This window comes from Astyanax mexicanus, chromosome 12 (genome assembly GCF_023375975.1).
Source record: "Astyanax mexicanus isolate ESR-SI-001 chromosome 12, AstMex3_surface, whole genome shotgun sequence".
Taxonomy (NCBI): Eukaryota; Metazoa; Chordata; class Actinopteri; order Characiformes; family Acestrorhamphidae; genus Astyanax; species Astyanax mexicanus.
In genome coordinates this window covers 15,868,975-15,879,165 of record NC_064419.1, presented here as the reverse complement: position 1 = coordinate 15,879,165, position 10,191 = coordinate 15,868,975, and the positions used below count along the sequence as shown (strand labels likewise).

The following is a 10,191-nucleotide window of genomic DNA, read 5'->3' as shown; positions in this document are numbered from 1 at the left end:
CTTGTGTTTCTGTTTGATTGCTTTCGTCCAGACTGATCTTTTACATGCACTGTAAAAAATACATGCAAATTATAACAGTAGGTCTTTTTGTTAAATACAGTAACATTGTGTATAACAATGCTTATGTTGGTAATGTAGGGCACCAGTACAGCTTTTTTATGATACAGAACAGCATTTTATCGAATTCCAGGTTCACACTACACGATTTTAGCCTGGTTTTTCAGTCATTAACAGTTTTTCAAACAGACGCCTGGCAAATATTTGGCAGCGGCTTCATACTGAAATTGTGGGTCCAAAACGCACCCCCTGCATTACCAGAGCCATTTTTGGAGAGTCTGACCACTTTTTGTCCCCCTGTTATATCAGTAAATGACTCATAAACTCTAGATGGAGTTTGTGAGTGAGTCCTTTCTGAATGGAGTGAATGGAGCTAAAAGCTAAAAACTTTAAATTCAGTTGCAAGAAAAAGTATGTGAACCCTTTGGGATTACTTGGATTTCTGCATAAATTGGTCATTAAATGTCACAACAATAGACAAACACAGTCTGCCTAAACGAATACCACACAAAAATTATATGTTTGCATTTGTTATTGAACACATGTTAACATTCACAGTGCAGGGTGGAAAAGCATGTGAACCCCTAGGCTAATGACTTTTCTAAGAGCTAATTGGAGCCAGTATGTAATGAGGTTGGATGTGTTGGTTAAAGCTGCCCTATAAAAACCCACAACCGTTTTAAGTTTGCTGTTCTTAAGAAGCACTGCTTGATATGAATCATGTCTCACATAAAAGAGCTTTCAGAAGACCTACGATCAAGAATTATTGACTTGCATGAAGCTGGAAAGGGTTACAAAAGTATCTCTAAAAGTCTTGATCTTCATGTGTCCACGGTAAGACAGACGGAATACAAATAGAAAAAGTTCAGCACTGTAAAGATCACAGCGCAGAATGATCAATGAGGTGAGGAAGAATCCTAGAGTCAGCTGAAGACTTACAGAAATATCTGGCACATGCTGACATTTTTCTTGACAAATTTAGGAAAACAGGGAGGAAACCACTGCTGTCCAAAAAAACATTGCTGCACATTTGAAGTTTGTAACTGTATGTTACGAAAACTCACTTTTGGTGTGCTTTTGTATTTCCACTTGGGTCTTGACTGCCTCTATACACATTCCTTGCACCAACAATCTATTCATTTTCTGTAAATCAGCTGAAAGTGTTTGGGGTCAGGAATCACTTGCTTCCATGAGCCGTTTAGATGCTCCCTTATTATCACCTCACAATAAGGAAACCTGCATAGAACCAACCTGGCACCACCACTCACCCGTCAACACCCACCAAAGTCCCACCCACTACACTGTAAAAAGTGTAGCCCTGCTCAAATTAAAAAAATTGATGTCCATTTGTTGCATCTAAACTATTTGACTTCACTCAATCTAAATAAAGTCAATTGTTACAACCTGATTATTTTATTTTGACATAAACCATATTATTTCACTCGACCCAATATTAATTATTCACCTTGATCCAAGTTAAATTCTTTACATTTCAGTTTCGGAACCAAACTAATACATTTAAATTGAACCGAACTTAAAAAAAAAAAAAAACATGGCAGCATATTCAGAAGTTCCAGAAGTTACTGTGACGTGGAAGAGGACGGATTACCAGCGAGATTCGTTTCAGTGCTCTCTTGCTCTTTTTATTTTGCTCTCAGGAGGACACTAAGAGCTGGATTTACATGGGATTCCACTATTGATAATGAAACTAACTACAGCTCCAACGCAGCTAACCCCACTCCCACACACAGAAAACACACAAAGGGTGAGGCACAAAACAACCACATAACTGATAACTACATGAATAATACTAGAACAGTGATAATAAAACATGACATGAAACTCTGGGATAAACAGTAACATAAACACGCAGAAAAACACCCACTTCCCCCAACAGGGTGAGCTCCCATAATTCCTTCCGCCCCCCCTCCAGTCCCGACGCCACAATACCATAAGCATGCGTTGCTATCTCGCGAGCGCGTTCAGGCACTTTCTCCCTCTCTCATTCTCTCTCTCGCGAGCGCGTTCAGGCACTTTCTCCCTCTCTCCCTCAGTGCTCTGAAGCACTTCTCTACAACTTCTCCCGTGCTCCACAGTGCGCATGCGCAATTCATGTTTGATTCGAATTAAAAATATTACATCCTTATCTCTTTTCTTCGAGTATGATTTCAGTGGAACCAAAACATTTGGTTTATTTCCTTCAGAATTGTAATTAATTTAGTCTGAATCAAAATTGACACATCAAAATTCAAAAAGGTTGAGTTTCACAATAAAGTCAATAATTGTACTATGTGTTCAATCATATTTATTAGCTTGAATGAACAGCTCCATGCTTCACTTTTTACAGTGTAGATCAGTTGAAGAAACGCCATTTTGGTCTGTTGGTTGAGCACTGTGTTTCATCTGACAGGGGAATCTGTACTTACTGTTCGTGGCAAGTGAGCAGAAGAGGAAGAAGTAAATACTTTTAAATAGAGTTCTGTACGTGAACTAGCTTGGCTGCGTCCAGAAACCCCAAAAGTGTCTCCTTTTTCCTACCGATCCTCCTCCTCTCCTCTGTGACCCGGAAACTGATTTCGTGACGCCATCTTGCCGCCTGTCCGAATACCGTAGGAGACGAAAGAAGCCGCTTAAAATCCACCTGTAGTAAGCTTCCAACGGAGGTTACATCAGTGTATCCTACTCCGGAAGACTTTTAAGGATTTTCCAATGACATCACTGCATCCACGCCCACAGAGCATGCGAAAATGGGGAAGGCAACGCCCAAATATACGTCATAAACATATTAATTAACTAGGTTCCTTATCTAAATAAACAGCCAGTAAAGCAGTAATATAATTTATAGTTTAGATAAACCGTATGCTCAGTAAAACTATATTTATGACCCTATGTGTATCATGTTATACATATAAAAACATATATTATTTATAATATATATATATATATATATATATATATATATATATATATATATATATATATATAATTTTAATTAATTCATTTATTTACTTATTTATTTTAACTTAGGGACTGATGAGGAACTGAATCCCTCATAAGGCTGAGGTCAGACAGGGCTGCCAGAGTCACTGGTCAGAGATGCGGCCAAAAATGCGGCTGGGAGTAAACAGGATTTTATTGGAATATCTGAATTTTTAGCTGTGTGTGATAGTAATGTTCTGAAACGTGCTGAAAGTGAGCGTTGTGATTGGCTCAGTTCAACGGTAGTCAACATCCTATCTAAAAGGGATCAGCTGTCCCATTTCCCCAATTACAGCTCCTTCCCTCCATTCCTCCTCCTCCTCTCCTCTCCTCGATTCCTCCACCTTCTTCCGGGGTAGGAGAGGAGGAGTAGGAAAGGAGGAGTAGGAGAGGAGGAGTAGCAAAAGTTTCTGGACGCAGCCCTTGTTTGTGTTTTTGTTCGCAATTTAGCACAAGATAACACTATTGCATGGTAAACGCTCAGCGTAAACATAAATTGGCCAGCAACAGCTTGTTTGCATAAAAGTGACAGAGCCCTTAAACAGCTCGTACTGAAAGAGTCCTAAACCGACAAGAATAGAGCTGGGGAGATCTGTTTATGTGAGAAGGATTCTGTGCAAATATCTTCATGAACATGTTTTGTGTAGACCACATAACTATTCTAACTTAAGAAAAAAAGAGGTACAATATGTCCCATTTTTATTATTATAACATATATTTTTGTTTTGTCATATTAACAAGAATATCATTATTGTGAAAAATACCCCAAAATATTGTGATATTATTTCAACGACACATCGCCTATCCCTATTTTAGATACCATTTTTTTCCCATTTTTTTTTTTGCACTATAAGGTGCACTTAAAATCCTTTAAATTTCCCCAAAATTGATCAGTGCCCCTTATAATCCGGTGCACCTTATGTATGAATTTTACCAGTCAGGTTGTAAGGAGCAGTAAAGCCACTCTGCTGAAATACAGCTTTATACAGGAGTTTCAGTTTAGCTCTCCAGCAGTAAAACTCGAGACTGGAGCAGTATTAGCATTAGCCACAAACCGCCATTCAGAGGTATTATTGGCCACTATCCGTGATAAGGGCTAACCCCTTCACCATTCAGAGGTGAGTATTGTCAGCCTGTAGCCTGCTGCTAACCCCGGCTAGCACTACTGGAGCATTATTAGCATTAGCTGCTAATCGTGCTAAGCGCTAGCCCCTTCACCTTTCAGAGGTGAGTATTATCGGCCTGTAGCCTACTACTAACCCCGGCTAGCACTGCTGGAGCATTATTAGCATTAGCCGCTAATCGTGCTAAGCACTAGCCCCTTCACCATTCAGAGGTGAGTATTATCGGCCTGTAGGCTGCTGCTAACCCCGGCTAGCACTGCTGGAGCATTATTAGCATTAGCCACTAATCATGCTAAGCGCTAGCTCTTTCACCGCTCAAAGGTAAGTATTATTGGCCTGTAGCCTGCTGCTGCTAATCTGTGTAGATTAACATCCAGCACTCTTTTGACTTTACAAAAAGTTATTTTTTAAGAATTATAGTTTTGTTTACTTAAATTAGCTTTAATTAATCACCCAGCGGCGAGACCTGCTGAATTAGAAGGAAAACATTGCGACACCCCTATTCCTAACTATAATGAACCTTACAATGTGCCTTATGTATGAAAATAGACCAGAAAATAGATGTTTATTAATAGTGTGCCTTATAGTTTAACAAATTTAGTACTATGTGATCATTACACATTGACTATGTTTATGCTCTTTGTTTTATTTTGTTCTCTCTTGTTTTCTGTGTCTTCCTCTGGGCAGCAGTGCAGCTGAGCTGTGGTCGACGTGTGAAGTCAGCAGAGCGGCAGCTGGAATAAATTATTCCTCTTCATGTTTTAACTGATCATTTACGATCCTGCTTCCAGAAGAAGACGCCGTTTATCAGTAGAAATGCATTCATTTAAAATACAGCCTCCGACCCCCTGCAGGGCTGGGCTGTGTGATAGTCTCAGTGGATGATCTGGATTGATCTTCTCTGCTTTAGGGCGTATTTATGTATGTGTGTGTGTGTGTGTGTGTAAAGGGGAGAGAGAGAATTGATTCTTTCGTAGTGATTTATACCGATTGATTTGCACTCAATAAGACCAAAACACACAAAGGGCTTTTTTTGTCAAACGTGTATTAAACCAACAAAAGCATTTACTACACAGAAACATTTGTCTGAATCAAAATCTGAATATAAATATAATTTGGCAAAAAAATCAAAACAGTTGCCAACAGAACAGTTTGGCATGCAACACCCATCCCAAATAGAATTTCTTTCTCACACCTTAACGAACAAAACCCAAAAACCGTAACTGGCACTTTGCAAACCTGTCAGTGATAAGGCTATTCTGTTAGATAAAGAAACAATCATGCTCAAATACATATTGTTGGAAGTGATTTCCATGACCAAAGTGTGCACATCAACCAACAACTTTCAGCCCTAAAACAATAACAGCCCTACAGCTATATATTACAAACATAAAAAAACACAATAAAAACATTTATTTAAAAAAAAACATCCACCAACTTCACAAGCTAAAGCCACTCAGGCAGCCATGCTCCACCGAATAGCATCTCTACAGCGGCCGCCCTGATTTAAGGTTATACCTGTAACCTGGATACAGCGCAGCCTGGATACGCCCATAGCAACGGCAAATATAGCCAGCGCATCAGCAGGACACGGGAACCTGTGTCACAATGATCGCTACAAATGAAATGCGATATGTTTCTTCCAGTGCAATCATCAGATCGACTGTGTAGCGTGTTCCTATACAATACAATTTAAAACAAATGAAAGCAATTTTTTTTAAATGTACCCAAACACATACATACAGTATCTCACAAAAGTGAGTACACCCCTCACATTTCTGTAAATATTTTTAATAAACCTTTTCATGATCAATGCTAAATATATGACACTTTGATGTAAAATTGTCCAGCTTGTTTAACAAACACCCCTGTGAAAATGGCCATAATTAGCTATTTTTCCTCCCTGGTGTCATTTGACTATTTAATGTTACAAGGTCTCAGGTGTGAATGGAGAGCAGGTTCGAATCCTGTTCATGTAGCTTGCCATCAGCTGCCAGAGGAGCCCTGAGAGAGCACATTTGGCCTTGTTCTCTCTGGGTAGGTACAGTAGATAGCACTCTCCCCACACATAACTCCAAATATCACAAGGCTGTGTCTGTGAGCTGATGTATCAGAACCGAGTCGCTGCGCTTCCCTCCGAGCACATTGTGATGCTACTTGGTAATGCTGCATCAGCAGCAGTTCAAAAAGAGGCGGTGGCTGATTGATTTTACATGTGTCGGAGGAGGCATGTGCTGGTTATCACTCTCCTGGTGTTGGGGCATCACGAATGATAGGGGGAGTTATTATGAGTGGATTGGGTACTAGGCCATGTAAAGTGGGGAGAAAATGGGGAAAAAAATATAAATAAAATAATATAATAATAATATGGTCTGTCAGCGCTCAGACCATACGCAGCACACTGCATCAACTATGTCTTCATGGCATGGTCCTAGAAGTCAGCCTCTTCTGAAGCTGATGCACAAGAAAGTCTGACACATTTTGCTGAAGACAAGCAGCCCTAGAGCATGGATTACATGGACATGGAACCATGTCCTGTGGTCTGAGGAGACCAAGATTAATTTGTTTGGTTTAGATGGTCTTAAACATGTGTGGTGGCAATCAGGTGAGGAGTACAAAGATAAGTGTGTCATGCCTACAGTCAAGCATGGTGGTGGGAGTGTCATGGTCTGGGGGTGTTGGGGAGCTACAGTTCATTGAGGGAACCATGAACTCCAATATGGACTGTGAAATACTGAAGCAGAGCATGATCCCGTCCCTTTAGAAACTGGGCCCCAGGGCAGTGTTCCAACATGATGACGACTTCAATCACACTGCCTTGCTAAAGAAACTCAAGGTATGTTTTAAGACCTAAACCCTATTGAGCATCTGTTGGGCATCCTCAAGTAGAAGGTTTCTAAAATCCACCAGTTTTGTGATGTCATTATGAAAGAGTGGAAGAGGATTCCAGTTGCAACATGTGACGCTCTGGTGAACTACAAACCAAGAAGTTAAGGCAATGCTGAAAAAGAATGGTGGCCACACAAAATATTGACACTTTGGGCAAAATTTGTCAATTTTTACCCAGGACTGTAGTCACTTTTGTGTCCAATTGTTTAGACATTAATAACTGTGAGTTGAGTTATTGAGCCAATTTATACTGTTACACTGTTAAGCTCTACACTGGCCACTTTACAATGTGTCAAAGTGTCATCTTCAGTGTTGTCCCATAAAATATATACAAAAATGTAAAAAGTGTACCCACTTTTGTGACATACTGTATATCCTATGTTTAGAAATAGAAGAATGGTAACGCTATTCATTAAAAAAAAAAATATATATATATATATATTTAGCCAAACTGGAGAATTTGCACCATAATCTGCGCCTCAGTCAGCCACTGTAATCATGAACTCATCTACTTAGTAAACATGGTGGCAACCCAAAAGCGGGCATCCCAGCTAACAGGTCTTGTTAAAAGAACATTTTCTGAATTTAACAGTTAACATTGTTTGAACATTCAATCTGTCACGTTTTCAGAAAGTTTTTTTTTTACATTGTTAAATGTTCTGTCAACGTCGCTGCAACCTCAATTGTGTCAATGTTTTCATTTTTAGTTTTAAAAAAGTTATTTTAACACTTCCATAGTGTTAGTATTCATCTAGCTGGGTACATTCTTATAATGTTGTAATGCAAACCATTATTATGTCACATTATGTTACAGGATAACCTTTTCAGTACCTTTTTAGAACGTTGCTAAACGTTCTTATAACGTTCTCTGTTAGCTGGGATGATACTTCTGGTGCGAGCTTGTGTAAATACATAGGTTTTAATGTATGCAGGTGCTGTCATAAAGCATCTCGTCATGCAGACTGTTTTATACATGAATATACAAATACACACATTCTCGTTTTTAAAAGCTACAGTTTGGCTGCTGGCTATAAAATCAACACAAAGCGTCAATTCAAGTCATTCAAAATACAAATACATAGAAAAAAGTCAAGTGATACTTTGTAAATGTCATTTGTCTGATTTAAAAGCTTGACAATTTTCATAAAACAGCTTTTCATTGATTTTTCAAAGATTGCATAATTGTCTATTAATGGGACAAAAACGTCCTAATAGGAATGTTCAGGAAGGGCTGCATGATGTGAGGAAGGGCTGACAGTAGGAAAAGGGTACTAGGCTAAGTGTCCTGACTGTGTGTCGAGTGTATAATATACAATAAACATAAAGGTTCTTTAAACAGTTCTTTGAGTGACACCATAGAAAAAACACTTTTTCTTCCACAAGGAAGCATGTTTATAATAAAGATATGGATGTGGCCTGCAAAATGATTTTGGTATTCTATTAATATTAGCCTGTTTCTCAATGCGCTGCACTACAATCCCCAGCAGGCATTGCAAGGTAATGTGCTCTCTAACCAAAGTCCTTACACTTGAAAGAGACCAAAATACCAAATACCAAATATTAATTACCATTTGAACAACATATTATACACCACTGATAAAATCTATTTAAAAAAAAACTTGTAACTTAATAAACTTTTTTTTCGGGCTTGTTCTGGCCACTGCACCTGCGTAGATCTCCTCATTAAGGTGGCAAAGGGGCTTTCCTACGAGCAATGCAGACGCAATAATTTGTGATTAATCATGATTATCTTCATCTTCTTAGAACTTTTATTAATGGATCCTTAAATGTAAATAATAGAATTAATGTAATGAATGTTTACCTTTTTGTTGTTATTCACTTTATATAACATTGTTATAAACATTATGTAATGAATCATGATTTAAATTATGATTTTAAAAACTAAATTTTGGAATTTCACTGTGTTTTAGAAGGGACACAAAAATAATAGTATACTGTGGTGTCCCTAGAGACTAGAACCTTTTATACTTAAATAAAATATGTATAATATCTCAGGGTATTTTTTAACGCTTATTTAAATTAAATCTTTTATTGTGCTAAAGTTAAGGTTTAACAGAAAGCTTTAGGAGAAAAGCATCGGGTGTGTGTGTGTGTGTGTGTGTGTGAGTGATATTTGATATGAATAATGTTTCTGTGGCATTGCTCAAAGAACCCTCTAAAGCCCCTTTATTTTATTACTGTAAAGCAGTTTCAGGCTGTATGGAGGGTGTGTTTAAGGGCAGTGTGTGTTTAAGGGCAGTGTGTGTTTAAGGGCGCTGTGTGTGTTTTAAGGGCGGGGTTTGAGTTTTAAGGGCGGGGTTTGAGTTTTAAGGGCGGGGTGTGTGTCTTAAGGGCGCGGTTTGAGTTTTAGTGGTGTTGTGTGTGTTTTAAGGGCGGGGTGTGTGTCTTAAGGGCGGGGTTTGAGTTTTAAAGGTGTTGTGTGTGTGTTTTAAGGGGTGGGTCATGTGTTTTAAGGGTGGGGTTTGTGTTTTAAATACCTTACATTGTGTTTAAGGGCAGTGTCTGTGTTTTGAGGGCGCTGTGTGTGTTTTCAGGGCAGGGTGTGTGTTTTAAGGGGCGGGGTTTGAGTTTTAAGGGTGTTGTGTGTGTTTTAAGGGCGGAGTGTGTGTTTTAAGTGGCGGGGTTTGAGTTTTAAGGGTGTTGTGTGTGTTTTAAGGGCGGAGTGTGTGTTTTAAGTGGCGGGGTTTGAGTTTTAAGGGTGTTGTGTGTGTTTTAAGGGCGGAGTGTGTGTTTTAAGTGGCGGGGTTTGAGTTTTAAGGGTGTTGTGTGTGTTTTAAGGGCGCTGTGTGTGTTTTAAGGGTGGGGTGTGTGTTTTAAGGGCAGGGTTTGAGTTTTAAAGGTGATGTGTGTGTTTTAAGGGGCGGGACATGTGTTTTAGGGGCAGGGTTTGGGTTTTAAGGGGCGGACCGTTTTAAGGGGCGTGTGTTTAGTGCACTCTATGAAGGCAGGATCAGGCTGCTGGCCTCTTCTGTTTCTCTGTGCTGGAAGGAGGCATGCGCACGTTCCAAATCCATAACCACGTCCAGCAGCCGAGCCGCTACCGCCCGCGCTCGCTCATTACGCCCCGGCACAGCCAGCCCGTCCCGATCTGAGAGAGAGAGAATTAAACAGAATAGGAGAG

General features: G+C 39.4%; 1 protein-coding gene across 2 annotated transcripts in view; it reads right to left on the bottom strand.

Annotated features, from left to right (window-relative positions):
• Positions 1 to 5,518: 5,518 nt before the first annotated feature.
• LOC103030699 (rasGAP-activating-like protein 1) overlaps positions 5,519 to 10,191 on the bottom strand; it is a 71,613-nt gene continuing 66,940 nt past the window's right edge. The window contains exons 21-22 of one of the 2 annotated variants that reach the window (XR_007441421.1): positions 6,374 to 10,158; positions 5,519 to 6,326 (exon numbers count right to left, since the gene is read on the bottom strand). Coding sequence is in view for 1 of the 2 variants with exons in the window: in XM_049485904.1 (XP_049341861.1) it covers positions 10,007 to 10,158 (152 nt within the window). In the remaining variant the exon portion in view is untranslated. Of the gene's footprint in view, positions 10,159 to 10,191 lie in introns of both variants that reach the window. The other variant, XM_049485904.1, reaches the window with a different exon arrangement.